Here is a 17,682-nt window from a genome sequence, read left to right as displayed (position 1 = left end):
TATTTACAGACAACCGCCATATAGCTGGGAATTTGCTGAGTATGGCATTAAATAACAAACGATCAAAGCACAAGAGTGATACAGAGGTTACCCACGTGATGTCCACAAACTGTCTTCACCATGGGTACAACAATGAGTGAGTGAGTGAGTGAGTATGGTGTTACGCCGTTTTTAGCAATATTCCAGCAATATCACGGCGGGGGACACCACAAATAGGCTTCACACATTGTGCCCATGTGGGGAATCGAACCCGGGTCTTCGGCGTGACGAGCGAACGCTTTAACCACTAGGCTACCCCACCGCCCGGTACAACAATGACCTACCACTGACCTTTGCAGTAATAGTGTTAACATGCGTCGGTAGTCCATTTCTCCGTAACATGGCATATTGTTCAACTGATTGAGTGTGAATCAAACCCGATTGGTCATTGTGTGACCCATGACCTTTGTGATGACCTTCACCTTATCACCTCACCATGGGTGCTCTCACAGGTAAGTCATGTGTTTTGCCTTAATCGTAGACTATAATGTTGGTTACCTTTCAGGTATAAATTCATGATCAATATGGTGTATCTGTTGAAACACGTTGTTTAATTAGTCAGTATCTTACAGGGAGTCTACTAGTTAGTGGTTACATGAATTCGTTTCGTTCATTCTTTGTACGTGTGGCCATGTTTATCATATGTTAAGGAAAAAACAAATAAAATCGGAAAACGTGCAAAATATTATGTATATGTGTCTGACATGATCTGTTATATAAACATATGAACATATATTTCTCGACGACAGGTGTATTGCATTTCTAAATTTGGAATTCTAGCTCATGTTAATAGGTCGCCTGATAAAGCCATAGACCTTATCTATCCCAATTCCACAGGTAAATGAATGATACACTGGGAAACGTTGGTTCTTAGAGGAAATATACTTTAGATTCAACTGTGTCTCAACTTATGAAATGTAACTATTTGAGCTAACGTTGTGTCATTGATAGAACAGTTGTTCCTACATGCAATGGACGAGGAAGACAATTACTAAAGCTCACTGTTTTCGAGAAATTTGTAAAAATATGGTTTAATTTAATTTAAAGCAAGGATTAAGTGTAACGTTTTAGAATAAGATACATATTCCACTATAACATAGTATGTATTTACAGTAAAACATCGGAAAATATTTATTCCAAAATTTCGCAATCATTCGTTACTGAATGAAAGTTGCTTTAGGTCGTGGTACTTTTACAATTGCATGAATCAGACAAGTGGTTGTCATTTGTATGACAATTATAATGATAATAATTAGACTATTTATAACGTGCCTTTCCGGGCTTAATATCCTGCTCAAAGCGCACAAAGGATGCTCACAGCGCACAATTTGATTATCATTGCCCCGGATAACCCAAGCTGTGAGGCACTGGCCGGTTAATAGTCACATGACTTATCCCACCGGGTACCCATTTTCTGCTGGGTGAACAGAGGCAATTTTTAACAAACTCATTTGCCTAAGGTGAGACTTCGTGTATCACATGTGCTTCGTTGTGACAACTGCACATTCTCTAACATATTTCACGTTGTGACTACACGATCCATTGAATATGAAGTTCCCCAGGTAGTGGATGGAGATAGGTAGTTGTAGATACGTATTCTATTAACTCTATCGTCTCTACTTCGCCGGTTTGTGTGCACTAAAGTCCGTTTGAGGCCGATGAACTGCTCATTAGCACAAAATCCTTCATCGTGCTACCATGCTATTCCAAATGGGAACGTATCTTAGACAGATATTTCACAGACAAAGAATGGATGATTTACAACATTATCCAAAACAAATGTATTTTACCAACAAAGTCTTTTCTTTATAAAATAAAATACATTGAATCACCACTTTGCTCCTTTTGCCAAAACGATCTAGAAACTGCTGACCACCTCTTTTGGAAATGTGAGCATGTAAAGGAAATATGGAACGAAGTAACAAAATGTCTTCATGCTGTCCAACTATCAGTAAATTTTACGTTTGAAAAGGTTTTGTTTGGAAGTAAAGGTGAAAATAATAATCCTATAAATGTAATCATCCTTCTAGTCAAACAAAGTATATTCAAATGTGCTACTGGAAACTATTTGCCTAATATCAATTTTATTAAAAAAAGAACCTATTAAGTATTATGACGCTACCAAATATCTCCATTTATCAAATGGCTCTGAACAAATGTTTTTTCAATCTGGCCAAACGTTACACTTGTTGTTAGGATAGATGTATATTAATCTAAAATATTGTGTACATGTCTTTACATATTATGTACCTCAGTTGATTCACCATGTACTGTTTGCTGCCTACCTGTATGATCCTATAATGTATGACTGTAAAAAATATTGAAAATTAAAACAAAAAAAATAAAAAAATAGTACAAAATCTAATAATTGGTTATTTGCAACAAAACCAAAATTTGCAGTCCAGTCACATGAAATCGACAGACCAACTCTGATGATTTGTCTCATAATTTTGGACACCCGAATAACAAAAGATGTTTACAAACGATCATTATTTTGTTGCCACTTGCTGGAAGAACAGCCAGGTGGACGAGTTGCACGTGTGAAATTATAATTTCACTACACACGCTTGTTGATTACCTGGTTGTAATGTGGTTTTGTTGCAATTATTAGATTTTGTGTTAGTGACCAATTCATCGGTCTCAACAGAAATCAAACGGACTGTACGTTCCCCAATCACCTGTGACAACTTACTGCAGATTTAAGGGGTATTTGAGTTTTTAACCAATATGGTCTGGTTCCATGGAGAATGAAACCCGTGAGTACAGATTATGCATGAATTACGAGCGAAAATAACTCTGCATGAAACAACGGACACGGTATCGTTAGTCGCCTATTAACACAAGCATGGGTTGCTGCAGACCAATTCTAACCCGGAAGACTAGCATGGGTTATTGAAGACAAATTCCAGCTTGGATCTTCAAGAGTTTTTACATGATAGGATTTTATCTATTTTAGGTTCCTCTTATTTCATATTATTGTCGCTTCATCTGTGCATCCGGGTGGCCAATACTGGTGAGTGTATATTAGACGTCATGTTGTTTGTGTTTTGTGTGTTTTAGTTTAACGACCCACGGGGCAATATTTGAGCTATTTAAAGGCGGTTTGTAAATAATCGAGTTTGGACCAGACAATCAAGTGATCAACATATCGATTCGATGTAAGCAACATGGATTCAGTGATATCATAGCTACTTGTCACTAACACAGGTGACTCAATAGTTCGCTCGTCACGCCGAAGACCCGGGTTCAATTCCCCACATGGGTACAATGTGTGAAGTCCATTTCTGGTGTCCCCTGCCGTGACATTGCTGGGATATTGCAAAAAGCGTCGTAAAACCATACTCACTCACTCGTACCACGAAGAAGTAGAAAGGTGCTCACAATATCAACCACTGGTGTGTCTGTACCACACTCAGTTATTATCTTCTGGAATAATGCTGAATATCGAACACACACGGATATATTGTAGCTGTTTGAACACCTCTTCCAAGCGTTGCAGTGAATGGTCTCATTGAACCAGTGTGCGAAATAGCCACTGGCGCGCTGGCCCGTGGCTAGTAAAGATCCAGTCGGGCCATAAATCCCAACAGTCACTGACCGACTGACTAGTGAATTTTCATGGGGTCATTTGTTTTTTTAATGGTATTTTACCTTTTTGTAATCTTTGCTTAGTTTTCACATTCCTATTTCGGGCTAGTAAATTCTTTTATGGGCTAGTAATTTTCAGGCATAGCTAGCCCGACTGGAGAGCAAAATTTGGAAACTATTTCGCACACTGCATTAAACACATTATTCTGCTTGACCTATAATCGTGGGTGTGTGTGTACACGAACGTCCAGTTTACACGAATCCTGTAACTCGACAAATGTAACGAACTCATCATGACGCGTTCACAAGGCAAGATAAACTATTTTCGATGAATTATTTGTGTGTGACAATTAGATTATCTTGTGTAGTGCGTAGAGTGAGTGCAGATACCTAGTTCTCCAAACAGTACTGACGACTGAGTGAGTGAGTGAGTTTAGTTTTTAGCAATATTCCAGCAATATCTCGGCGGGGGACACCTGAAATGGGCTTCACACATTGTACCCATGTAGGGAATCGAACCCGGGCCTTCGTTGTGACGAGAGAACGCTACCCCACCGCCCCAGTACTGATAATGATGATGATGATGATGATGATAATGATGATGATGATGATGATGATGATGATGATGATACTTACAACATTAATAGCTTTATGTTTCATATATGTTGAGCTTTTCCATGCTGGATATCACGCTTTAACATGAGCTTTATTACCCCGGTTAACGGAGTCTCAGCTGTGACGTATACCACCTAACCCAGTCACAGTGCCATCTCATCCTGGCGGTCACCCTTTCGTTGCTGTCAATGCTGATCATTGTATCCCCAGCTACACGTGAAGACTCCCCCAGCTTCGACTGTGCTACGCTTGAACGCACCAGGCAGATCTGTTCCAAGCACCTTCACAGTGACGCAACTAAAACCTTCTGTCCAAAATATTGTGGACTCTGCTCAGATGGTTCGAAGTCAAGCCGTTATTTTCATGTCGGCAAGAATAGTATGGTCTCTGTCAGTGACAAGCTGGATCTCGGGTCATGAATGCCAGAACTGGATCTCTGGTCACCTCATGTGTGTCTGAGTTGGATCTCCGCTCGGTTCATGAATGTCAGAACTGGATCTCCGCTCACCTCGTGTGTGTCTGAGCTGGATCTCCGCTCACCTCATGTGTGTCTGAGCTGGATCTCCGCTCACCTCATGTGTGTCTGAGCTGGATCTCCGCTCACCTCATGTGTGTCTGAGCTGGATCTTCGCTCACCTCGTGTGTGTCTGAGCTGGATCTTCGCTCTCCTTATGTGTATCCGAGCAGGATCTTCGCTCACCTCGTGTGTGTCTGAGCTGGATCTTCGCTCACCTTATGTGTATCCGAGCAGGATCTTCGCTCACCTCGTGTGTGTCTGAGCTGGATCTTCGCTGGGCTGGATCTCCGCTCATGTGTGTCTTGAGCTGGATCTTCGATCACGTCATGTGTGTTTAAGCTGGATCTCCGTCACCTCGTGTGTGTCTGAGTTGGATCTCTGCTCACCTCATTTGTGTCTGAGCTGGATCTCCGCTGGGCTCATGTGTGTCTGAGCTGGATTTTCGATAGGCTCATGATTGTCAGAGCTGGATCTCCGCTCACGATCATGTGTGTCTAAGCAGTATATACGCCAGGCTATTTGTGTCTGTGGTGATAATCGTTTGCCTCACGTACGTGAGAGCCCCGCTAACCCTATGCCAGTCTGAGCTTGATCTCCCCTCGTCGTTTCGCTTGTTGTATCGAGCTTGTATGCATCTTGTGTGTCTGATGTTTCACTGTTCATGTGTCTTAATGTTCATGTATTGATGTTGTCTTCCCAAGACAGAGTTTCCTCCAGTAAGTGAGTGAGTGAGTACGGTTTTACGCCGATTTTAGCAATATTACAGCTACATCACGGAGAGAGACTCCAGAAATTTGCTTCACAAATCGTCCTTACATGGGGAATCGAACCAGTGTTTTAACTACTAGGCTCCAGTACTGCAATATATGTGATATACGTATGCAAAGAGACGTTCCCTGAGCCCATAATCCGTTAATCTCGGGGTTATTATAGGCTGATATTTGTAAACTGTTACAAATCAGGAACTACCAAACATTCATCATCAATACCATCGACATTTCCAGCAACGGCATCATCCCCGTCAGCTGCAACATCGGTATGGACGACGAGGACGATTGCTGTTCCCTACGACGGTCCATGTATAGACGATCCCGCTATGGACTGTGCTGATATGAACCGGACTGCCCACATATGCACGGCGTTCCCCAACAGTGACCAGACAAGGAAGTACTGCCCCAGATATTGCGGACTCTGTGGAAACGGTTGGCATCATGATAATAATCACAGAGTCACAGAACTTTATTTCATACATTTATTAATTGAGTATTTATTTGACGCCAATCAATCTTGCATACGCATTCTGGAGCCGATCAACAAAGCGTTCGTAGCGCTACACATTCGTAAGCCTGTGATAACTATAGGGTTACGATCGTTCGTAATTACGAATGATTTGTGGATCGGGACCTAGGACATCATACGCAGCAAATGACAATGTCAACGTCGTCACAGATGCCATTCATGTAGAACAGGTTGGTATCTTGATCACATGATTACGTTAAAGGTCACATGCAACCCAAAAATCAAACATAATTAAAACACAATTATCACTTATTCATGACATATAATATACATTGCTGGTTATGAAAAAAACATATAAACAAAATTATAAGCGTACAATCGCAAATCAAAAGTGCAATATTGTGTACTTGGGTTTACTTCCCAAGAAACGAAGCAGCCGGGATACCGAACCCAGTCAGAGCGGGTGGGTGTGCACTCAAGTGTAACGGCTGGTTCATTTGCAGACGCTCTCACGGCTCATTGTGTGTGTATATATAGAGATGTTGGGTTTTGTAAATACATGCTCATTTTTTGTGTATAACATTTTGCAATCAACAGACATCATAACATGTCATGTGTTCAAGTATCACACCTGCCTGTCTGTGTAATTACATAATGTGACAGAGACCGAACTCGGGCCATAAATCAATGCGTTTTGTTTATGGTGTATAGCCTGATTGGTGTTAAGTTCAAATTGCATGTGGTCAGTGATCGCAGTTGTGTATTGAATTTTGTCATTAGCAGACAGGCAGGCAGACACAGATGTCAATAAAACAAGACATTGAGTTTTGTCTGTGACAACGACATATCTATATCACAGTTAGAAATTCTGTCAACGCTAAATAATGACATTGCTTTTAAGTATCGAACTGAGAAAGTGACTCGGTAAGAAGAACGTGTGGTGAAATAGACAAATGAAATTATATAAACAGTTTATTTACTGTCATAACATATAAAAAGCTCTCGCCTGTGAGATATCAACAAAACATTAGAAAAATAGCTCACACCAAAGCCTTCACCGAGTATTCACCGGACAGCCCGCTTCCAAGTTGCGCGAACCTATTTCACTGCGCACATGCTATGAGCGCAGCCCAGCTGTTGAAACCGGTTTCCCCCCGAAAAGTCGGGGGAAAATTAGTGAATCGTTTTGAACTCCGATTTCGCGCTGGTTTTTTCATCGCGTTATTTTTCAACTTTATAAGTTGAATTTGCATTTTTTCATTATTTGTTTCGGTAAATCCATACCGAAAGGTATCAGAATCTGCAAAGTTGTGTTTTACGTTGCATGTGACCTTTAACATATTACAAAAAGGAATTATTTCATTAAATAACTTGACATCTTGCATACGCATTCTGGGTGTCGGTCCCGTTCCACAACGCAATCGTAGCGCGTGTGTAGTGCAGAGTACAATAGTTCGTAACTAAGAATGCTTTGAGGATGGAACCAAGGATAGTGTACGCAGCACACTTAGAAGGGAACCAAAGTCACTAACGTCATTCATGCGTTACTATGTTTCATAAATTAATCATCTCTTTTTGTAACTTGACACTATCCATCTTGCATACCCATTCCGTCGGTCCCGTTCCACAGAGCATTCTTAGCGCCACGACATTCGTAAGCGTGTGTACTGCAGAGTACGACAGTTCGTAACTACGAACGCTTTGGGGATGGGACCAATGACATTGTACGCTGCATGTTTACAAACCAGGGAACCAAACTCCGACGTCTTCAGCAACGTCATCAGGCATGCATGTTACGGGTGCCCCATACAACGGTCCATGTAAAGACGATCCTACTTTCGACTGTGCTGACATTGACCGAACCGCGAAAATTTGTACTGTCTTCCGCGATAGTGCTGACACCAAGAGATACTGTCCGAGGTTCTGTGGACTATGTGGGACAGGTAATGAAGTTAACTGAAGAGATAGGCTTTAAGATTTATTCAGAATTTTCAAAATAGTTTAATATTTAATTTGAATGCCTGTATATTTTAGTGAGGGAGTGAGTATGGTTTTACGCCACTTTTAGCAATATTCCAGCAATATCGCGGACACCAGAAATGGGCTTCACACATTGTTCCCATGAGGGGAATCGAACCAGATGTCCAGCGTGACGAACGAACGCTTTAACCACTAGGCTACCCCAACCGCACCTAAACACAATTGTGAGAACCATCAACTAGATACATCTTTGGGAAGCCAATGTTATGCCTTCAGCATTGGGGCTATGGGATCCTATCTGCTTGTTCTTGTGCTAATAAAGATTGCAGAACTTTGCACCTTCTGCAATTTCGTGATAAGATGTCTGGGAAGACCATACAAAACATCATTGCTGTAGTCCAGAAATAAGTAACATAAGCTTCTGATTTAAATGATCAGTAAAAATGGCGGCCTAACCACTTTTCATTTACACCACAGCTCAGACAACATCCTCGCCATCATCAGTCAGCGGCTCGGCGACGACATCTCCCTCCTTTACTGGACCTTGTGTGGATGCCCCGGAAGCTGACTGCGCCGACCTTGACCACACTGCCCAGATCTGCACCCTCTACCGGGACAGCCAGAACACCAGGGACCTCTGTCCCAGATATTGTCACCTTTGCACTCCTGGTACAGTCTGAGTAGTAGCGGACGGGTGACTATGGAATCCTAGAAGGGACATTGTCGCTATGTCGCATTGTCGCGTTGTCAAAAACAAGTAAAGTGAGGCAAAATAAACCAAAACGCGACACGCGACATCGCGACAAGGCGACATTTCGCCCATTTGTCGCATTGTCGCGTGTCGCGTGTCGCCTTTTGTTTAATTTTGCTTGTATTTGAGAGGGTCCCTTCCAGGATTCCATAGGTGACAGTACTTTAGCGTTTTGTTTGTTGTTTAACGCCGCACTCAGCAATATTCCAGCAATATGGCGGCGGCCTGTAAATCATCGAGTCTGGACCAGACAATCCAGTCATCAACAGCATGAGCATCGATTTACACCATCGGGATACGATGACATGTGTCATCCAAGCCAGCGAGCCTGACAACCCGATCCCGTTAGTCGCCTCTTACGACAAGCATGGGTTACTGAAGATCAATTCTAACCCGGATTTTCACGGGTAGTACTTTAGCGGGATATTTCGGTACAAAAAGGGCAACCGGTCCTTTTGTTCTCTCGAGGGTCCCTTTGTATTCCGATAAGTTACTGTCACTTGTCATGTATCTGTCTTAGAGCACCGCAATGTTCTCGAATTAAGTGAACAGCACATTAATAACTGTTTGTTGTTTTACGCCGCACGTACCTCAATCAACTACTCTCATACTATGCTCAGGAATTACAACGATCACTTCGTAGTGTAATCCACAGTATACCAAGACTCATTCTAGCAAGGGCTATGAAGTACCAGACCCGTTAAGGTCCGGGTTAGAATATTGGCCTTCAGTAACCCATGCTCGGGATCGGGTGATCAGCCTCACGGACTTGGTTGACACATGTCATCGGTTCCCAATTGCGCAGATCGATGCTCATGCTGTTGATCACTGGATTGTCTGGTCCAGATTATTTACAGACCGCCGCCAACACACTATGAAGTACCAGTGGATTATATCATCGTGATTGTTCAAGGTGGATCACAATACATTTCGCACGAACGACTTACAAACATTTGTAAATCTTCCTGTGAAAACAATATTTCAAATTTTAACGAACGTGTATTTTATGTAATGAGTGTAAACAAAATGAAAACAAAATGAAAAACACACAGCAAATATCCTTTTCCAAATCTGTCAACTAGCTCTCCAACCTATAAATGCTTTCAGTTCTATTGTTGATTTTCGGGGCAGTGGGGTAGCCTAGTCACGCCGAAGACCCGAGTTCGATTCCTTACATGGGAATAATGTGTGAAGCCCATTTGTGGTGACCCCCACGGTGATATTGCTGAAATATTGCTAAAAGCGGCGTAAAGTCAACTCACTTTATTGTTGATATCAAAGCAAGAACACGCCACCAAAACGCGAACACCTGTGTTCATGTGTTTTAGACCCAACACTGGCATCAACGTGCCGCGACGCTGACGGAGCCAACTGCGCCGACCTGGACCACACCGCCCACATATGTACCACTTTCAGGGACAGCCAGAACACAAGGGAATTGTGTCCTAAATACTGTGGATTGTGCTCTGATGGTATTTGGTCTACATGTAGATTTACAGTGGCGGATCCAGAGAGAGAGAGTCACAGAGAGAGGATTTCGCCCCCCCCCCCACCCCTTTTGAAAATGACTAAAGACCACATTGAAGTTAATGTTTTGCAATGGCAGTTCCAAGATCAAGACCCCACCCCACCCAACCCTTGAAAATTTCTGGATCCGCCTATCCGAATATTGATCTTCAGTAACCCATGCTTGTCGTAAGAGGCGACTAACGGGATCGGGTGGTCAGGCTCGCTGACTTGGTTTGACACATGTCATCGGATCCCAGTTGCGCAGATTGATGCTCATGCTGTTGTTCACTGGATTTTCTGGCCCAGACTCGATTATTTACAGACCGCCGCCAAATAGCTGGAATATTGCTGGGTGCGGCGTAAAACTAAACTCACTCACTCACTACTACAGGCGCTTCTACGGATAAGGCGTCTACTCTTCCGGGAGGATCTACATCAAGGCATCAATCACCAACTACAGCAAGATATGAGACACCTACTGCAGCAGGTCACAGCGACGCCACCACGACAACACCAATACATCCGGGTTCTACTTCCACTATGCCGAAAAAGACAACCGCCCCAAGGCATCCAGATTCTACCTCGACCAAGCCTACAGACACATCCACAACGAGACATCCAGATTCTACCTCCGCCAAGCCTACAGTCAAAACCACACCAGTCCAACACACAGACAGGACAACGTCAATAAAACCCACGACGTCAATAAAACCCACGACGTCAATAAAACCCACAACGTCAATAAAACCAACAACGTCAATAAAACCCACGACGTCAAGAAATCCCACCACATCAACAAAGCATCCAAAAACAACTGCTATCCCTCACAAAACTTCACACGCTGCCACGGCAGTTCCCGTGTCCATGACAACCCCAAGTCTGGACCAAATTTTTGCGATGAGCTTCTACAGAAATGACGTCAACCATGATGGAATTTTGACGCTGTTGGACTTTGAAAAGCTGTGGATTGAACAAGATGTGAACGGTGAGAAAGTAGCATTCTAAATGATTGTAAATGATACAATTAAGTATATTGAGATACGTTAGTGAATGAGTATGGCCTTAACATGATTCACCCGTGTTTTCTCATCAGTGCATGGGTACCCGGTAGGATGAGATGTTAACGTGACTTTAACGATCTAGCACTTCACAGGCAACTTGGGTTTTATACTCCCCAGTGAGCTGAATAATCTAGAGCATGCTGAGCGGAGAAATAGACTCGCCGCATGCATGCCTTATTATGATTATTATCATTATTATTATTAACAACATTACCATTATTAGTGGTGGTGGTTTTCCATCAATATAACAGCAACTGAAAAAAGAAACAAGCTCTGTAAACTTTGAAACTATGTAGGAATTTGAACTCGGCCTTCAGCATGACGAGTGAACGCTCTACCACTAGCCTATTTCATTCCCGTTAAACAGTTTCTGGCGGGGCGGTGGGGTAGTCTGGTGGTTAAAGCGTTCGCTCGTCACGCCGAAGACCCAGGTTCGATTCCTCACATGGGTATACACCCGTGAAGGTCCGGGTTAGAATGAACCTTCAGTAACCCATGCTTGTCGTAGGAGGTGACTAACGGGATCGGGTGGTCAGGCTCGCTGGCTTGGTTGACACATGTCATCGGTTCCCAATTGCGCAGATCGATGTTCATGCTGTTGATCAGTGGATTGTCTGGTCCAGACTCGATTATTTCAGACCACCGCAATATAGCTGGAATATTGCTGAGTGCGGCGTAAAACTAAACTCACTCGCTCTCTCACCCACATGGGTACAATGTGAGAAGCCCATTTCTGGTGTCCGCCCTGTGATAATGCTGGAATATTGCTTAAAGCGGCGTCAAACTAAACTCACTCACTCACTCACTCACTCATACGAACGACACATGGGCACAATGTGTGAAGCCCATTTCTGGTGTCCCCCGCCGTGATGTTGCTGGAATATTGCTAAAAGCGTAAAACTCAGTCAGTCAGTCAGTCAGTCATACGAACGATGGTCAGCATCTTCAGCCGTCTATCATCAAGCTGTTTGACGTGCACAACTAACTGCGTTATCTTCAGGGGATCAGCGGGTTACCATCACAGAGTACGCGGCTGTGACGCATTTATCCAAGTTCATCACCACGGAACTGTTCCAGTTCATTGATCATGACCACAACGGAGCCATCACACTACAAGAGGTGCCACGGCTGTTCATGGAATACGATTCCAACTGTGAGTAGAACAGTGTTGAATTCCTTGTCAACCGTTTTGGTGATGTATCTGGAAAAAGCATCTAGCACCCATCAAAAGTTTAAACTCACCTGAAGCACTCACACTACATGTTATGTATATTTTTATATGGTTACATCGAAGATGAATTTCTCCACTGATTTGGTGGAAACAACTGCAAATCTTTAGCAGATGAATTGCACGAGGATCATGCATCAAATTGCTGAAAAGCATGTGCAAATATCGTGCATGTGAACAGCTGTGTTTTGTGTAAAGTTTTGTTAAGACTTCCCAGTTTTCACTCATGGATACCTGCTCATGTTGGAATATTTGGAAATGAAAAAGCTGATCAGTTGGCAAAAGCTGCCTTAGATTTTGATGTCTCAGGACAGGATGAGACAACAGTGCCCTCTCCTGCAGAATTATGCACCGTCAGTAAGATCCATGTTCAAACGAAATGGCAACAGAGATGGACCTCATCCTTAAAACGCCGCCGTCTCTATGGCATCGAGCCTTATGTAGCTAAAGCAAAATTATCCAGAATCAATCGTAGAGAAGAGGTTCTTTTAACCAGACTTCGTCTTGGGCATTGTGGTCTTGGTGCGTATCTAAACATTATTAATAATGATATTCCTGCATATTGCACAGTGTGTAACCGGCTAGATGATGTGGCTCATCATTTACTGCATTGCAAAAAACATCTAACTCAACGTAAGGCGATGGTGGAATCTTTGACAGCGCTTAATATTGACATCTCATTGACTGGACTGTTGTGTTCAAGTAATATCACTCGCAATGATGTTCAGAATGTCATTCTTGCTTATATTAAATCGTGTGGCAGCTTAACTACTTTATACAAAATTAGAAACTTAGCAAACCTTTATGATGGGCAAGGTGTAAATGGGTCCAGTTGCCCCGAACACCTATTAAACTTTCAATTATCTATCTATCTATCTACCCAGTTTTCACTGAGTTTCATCATTTATTGAACTCGTGACAAGAATCTTTTCAACGCTACGAATTTTTTTTACAATACATCTGTTCATGTGTAAACAGTACCTTTAGACAGTATGGAATATTTTGCAAAATCTAGTTTAGAACAGTTGCCTGAAGTAAGTGGCTACGTTTATACTAGTGAGTCTAAACCTTTGATGGGTAGTATACAATGGTTATTTCTAATCGTCATCAATAAACTGACGTACCAAAGAAAGTACACACAAACGTTTAGGGGATTATTTTCCACATATTTTAACAGTGTTCCTTTTTAATCGTTTTGGCTGTGGTGAGCTTTGAGCGTTTGCATGGTGACCGAAGCGTTGATCCCCCTCGTAGGGTCATCCCAAAAGCATTAAGGTGATAAAACCAGGAATGCTCTGTTCAGAGTCAGTATTCTGTATCTGATTGGGTTATTCATGATAAACTGTGGCATGGTATCTAAATGACCAAGCACAGAAAAAAACACTGACAAGAGCTCGCGCACCTACGTACGCACGCGCGCGCACACACACATGAATCCACAACGCGATAATCGTTGACATGGAGTTTACCCCTTTTCAAATCACCTATCAAAACTGTTATTAAGTATCTAGTCCTCCAAGGTGTTTAAGGGTAGATGGGGTAGCCTAGTGGTTAAAGCGTTGGCTCGTCACGCCGGAGACCCGGGTTCGATTCCCCACATGGGTACAATGTGTGAAGCCCATTTCTGGTGTCCCTCGCCGTGATAATGCTGGAATATAGCTGAAAGCGGCGTAAAACCATATTCACTCACTCACTCACTTTAAGGGTAGGTGGGGTATCCTAGTGGCTAAAGCGTTGACTCGTCACGCCGGAAACCCGGGTTCGATTCCCAACATAGGCGCAATGTGTGAAGCCCATTTCTGGTGTCCCCCGCCGTGATATTGCTGGAATATTGCTGAAAGCGGCGTAAAACTAAACTCACTCACTCCAAGATGCTAGTAGTTTGAGGCTAGCTAATTAATGTTTAAGTAGACGCGTTCAGTGAATCGCGTCGACATCAACATCATTGTCCATTTAAATATTATCGCTTTATTATAACAATGCATGTTTCAGCCGATGGTGTCATAAACGAGGGGGAATTTATAGCTGAATTCCGTAGGGTAAGTACCTCCCCAACTCCCACGCCGTCGTAATGTACTGATCGTGATCGTAAACTGGTTGGGTTCGCGATATTTAGGAGCGAGTCGTCATTTACAAGAAATCAGTACTACGTGAAATATTTTACAAATATTGTACAGTTGAATGTGTATGCCTCGGTTATAAACAACGTTGAGCTGTATAAATGAGCTATAAAATTACAAATGTGCGTTCTCCACTACGAGTAAAAATAAGCCCAAATATCAGTGTTCCATAAGCAAATACCACTGTATCCATGGTAATTCATGTACATCTGATGTTGTGCGTCGAAAGCGCGTGGACTTACCTTCAATGTTAATCTTTCAGATTTACAACTTTGTGAAGGACCATGCAAAATAGCCACAACGTAAGTACTATTCACAGTCTCTTCGACTAAGATTCCCCCAGCAGCCCATGCTTGTCGTAAGAGGCGACTAACGTGACCGGGTGGTCAGGCTCGCTGACTTGGTTGACCACATGTCATCGTATCCCAATTGCGTGGACTGATGCTCATGCTGTTGATCACTGGCTTGTCTGGTCCAGACTCGATTATTTACAGACCGCAGCAATACAGCTGGAATATTGCTGAGTGCGTCGTAAAACTAAACTCACTCACTCTCTTGATAACCACTGTATCCAATCTGTCAACAACAACATTTAATCAATCCCATACCTAATACCAACCTTCCATTTATCACAGTACCTCATGTAATCAGCTTTCAAATACTTCTTTACTTGACCCAAACGCTAATCCTCTACATCCCTTAGAGGTATATCTGTAATATCGCTGACTGTGGTGAAGAATGTTTCACCACACCCATGTTGCTGACAAATGAAATATCATGATCACTGGGAAAAATGTCTTCGAACTCAAGCCGAAGTCCAATGACTTAGAGCCCTTGGTCATCAGTGCCTAATCAGTACAAGAATGGTCTCCCTTGGCACCGAAGTTGATACATAATTATGCTGATACATAATTATGCTCATGACATATAGTCATAATCAAAGACAATGAACTCTGGCTTTAGCAGAGACTTTTAAATGTTTGGATATTCTGGTCGGGCTGTCTTTTCTTTTAACCATGTGTGGTTAAGGCCGATACATTTGCAAGAGTGTCAGTATTCTAGCAGTATCTCAAGTGCCTGTATTTACCAGAAGTGTTTGAGCGAGTGAGTGTGTGAGTGAGTATGGTTTTACGCCGCTTTTAGCAATATTCCAGCAATATCACGGCGGGGGACACCAGAAATGGGCTTCACACATTGTACCCATGTAGGGAATCGAACCTGGTTCTTCGTTGTGACGAGCGAACGCTTTAACCTCTAGGCTACCCCACCGCCCCACAGAAGTATTTGAAATTATGTGTAGAAACAGACTCAGTCCTTTTCACAACCATTTCCTTTAAAAGCTTTTAAACGGGTTTTTTTTATGATGTTACTTTTTTTTCTTGTAGTATGGATCGAGGAGATAGTTGGGGAGGTAACAATATCGAAGAAACTGACAATGATGAAACAAAGACGTGTGTTTTACAAAGACTAAAATCAATTTTTTTTAAGCAACGGCCCATCAACGCCCATCCAGTTTAACGCAACAACTCTTTGTGAATTTATTCCATAAAATGATCTTGACCTTTGTCTGATCTTGACCATTGTCTGATCTTGACCTTTGTCTGATCTTGACCTTTGTCTGATCTTGACCTTTGTCTGATCTTGACCTTTGTCTGATCTTTACAAAAGGAGTCGCAGCGTCATTTGAAAAAAAAGGCAATGGAAAGATACGCTCTGATAAAAATATTTCTGGCTAAATTTCGCGAACTTCGTAATTTTGTTTATTCATTGTACGTCATACTCATATATGAATGATTTGATTTTATTCTTTAGGTGCATGCAATCTCCAGAAAGAAGACAATTCTACAAACAATTTCAAATAAAATGTGTTTTGTAGATCACAGTGTTTTGGTGTTCATAATGAGAGATACAGCATTAACCATAGTACTAACTCAGTGCTTCCGACATCGCAGTAGGTTAACGATTGGGAGGTGGCAGTAGACCAAGAAAAACGAAAGAAAATTATTATTGTTGTCACAAAAAAATAATAAAAAATCCACAATTGACATTCTGTAGGTCAATCCACAATCTGGCTGTAAATCCAGTGAGTGAGTTTAGTTTTACGCCGCACCCAGTAATATTTTAGCTATATGGCGGCGGTCTGTAAATAATCGAGGCTGGATCTGACAATACAGTGATCATCGATTTACGCAATTGGGATACAATGACATGTGTCAACCAAGCCTGACCACCAATCCAGTTAGTCGCCTTTTACAAGCACGTGTTACTGAAGATCAATTCTCACCCGGATCTTCCCGGGTAGTACTTCAGCGTGATATTTAGGTATAGTATCTTCTCAGCTCGCTGATAAATCCAGAATCACGCAACAACGACAGTATGTCCATTAATCAGTAAATAGAAAATCCAGCACATAACATTGAAGGATTCAGTGTCTATTATTCTACCAGCAAGTGTCTGGCAGATAATCCTCAATCCAGTGTGGCAATCAAACTTTCACCTATGAAGATTTCGGTTAGAATTGGTCTTCAGCAACCCATGCTTGTCCTAAGAGGTGACTAACGGGAACGCGTGGTCAGGCTCGTTGCCTTGGTTGACACGTCATCGTATCCCAATTGTGTAGATCGATTCTCAAGCTGTTGATCACTGGATTGTCTGGTCCACACTCGATTATTTACAGACTACTGCCATAAACTTGACTACTGTAAAAATTTACTGACCGGTGCATCAAAGACCCAGATAGCCAAGCTGCAGAGAGTGCAGGACGTCGCCGCCCGTATCGTGACTCGCTCTGGAAAATATGAACACATTACTCCTATACTGTACACTCTCCACTGGCTTCCAGTCGAGTTCAGGATCCAGTTTAAACTCTCATGCCTTGTTTTCCGCTGTCTCACTGGAACTGCACCTTCTTATCTATCCAATCTTCTATCCGTGTACACGCCTCCCCGATCTCTCCGTTCACAGGAAAAGAACTTGCATGTTGTTCCCAAAGTAAAGACAGTGATGTATGGAAAGAGGTCCTTTGTCCATGCAGG

The 17,682-nt window shown here is 42.5% G+C and overlaps 1 protein-coding gene across 1 annotated transcript; it reads left to right on the top strand.

The window, feature by feature from the left end:
- Nucleotides 1-466: 466 nt before the first annotated feature.
- On the top strand, nucleotides 467-16,527 carry LOC124264836 (mucin-5AC-like). Its single transcript, XM_046699620.1, has 11 exons — nucleotides 467-491; nucleotides 2,996-3,052; nucleotides 5,764-5,961; nucleotides 7,747-7,941; nucleotides 8,456-8,647; nucleotides 10,058-10,201; nucleotides 10,630-11,223; nucleotides 12,300-12,452; nucleotides 14,520-14,566; nucleotides 14,910-14,949; nucleotides 16,460-16,527. Exons 1-10 carry the CDS (start codon nucleotides 476-478, stop codon nucleotides 14,940-14,942), a joined length of 1,629 nt encoding a protein of 542 aa, XP_046555576.1. The 5' UTR covers nucleotides 467-475; the 3' UTR covers nucleotides 14,943-14,949; nucleotides 16,460-16,527.
- Nucleotides 16,528-17,682: the final 1,155 nt, after the last annotated feature.

The sequence above is a fragment of the Haliotis rubra genome, unplaced genomic scaffold (assembly GCF_003918875.1).
Source record: "Haliotis rubra isolate DU_JTF1 unplaced genomic scaffold, ASM391887v1 Scf947, whole genome shotgun sequence".
Taxonomy (NCBI): Eukaryota; Metazoa; Mollusca; class Gastropoda; order Lepetellida; family Haliotidae; genus Haliotis; species Haliotis rubra.
This window is presented reverse-complemented; position numbering and strand designations above follow the sequence as displayed.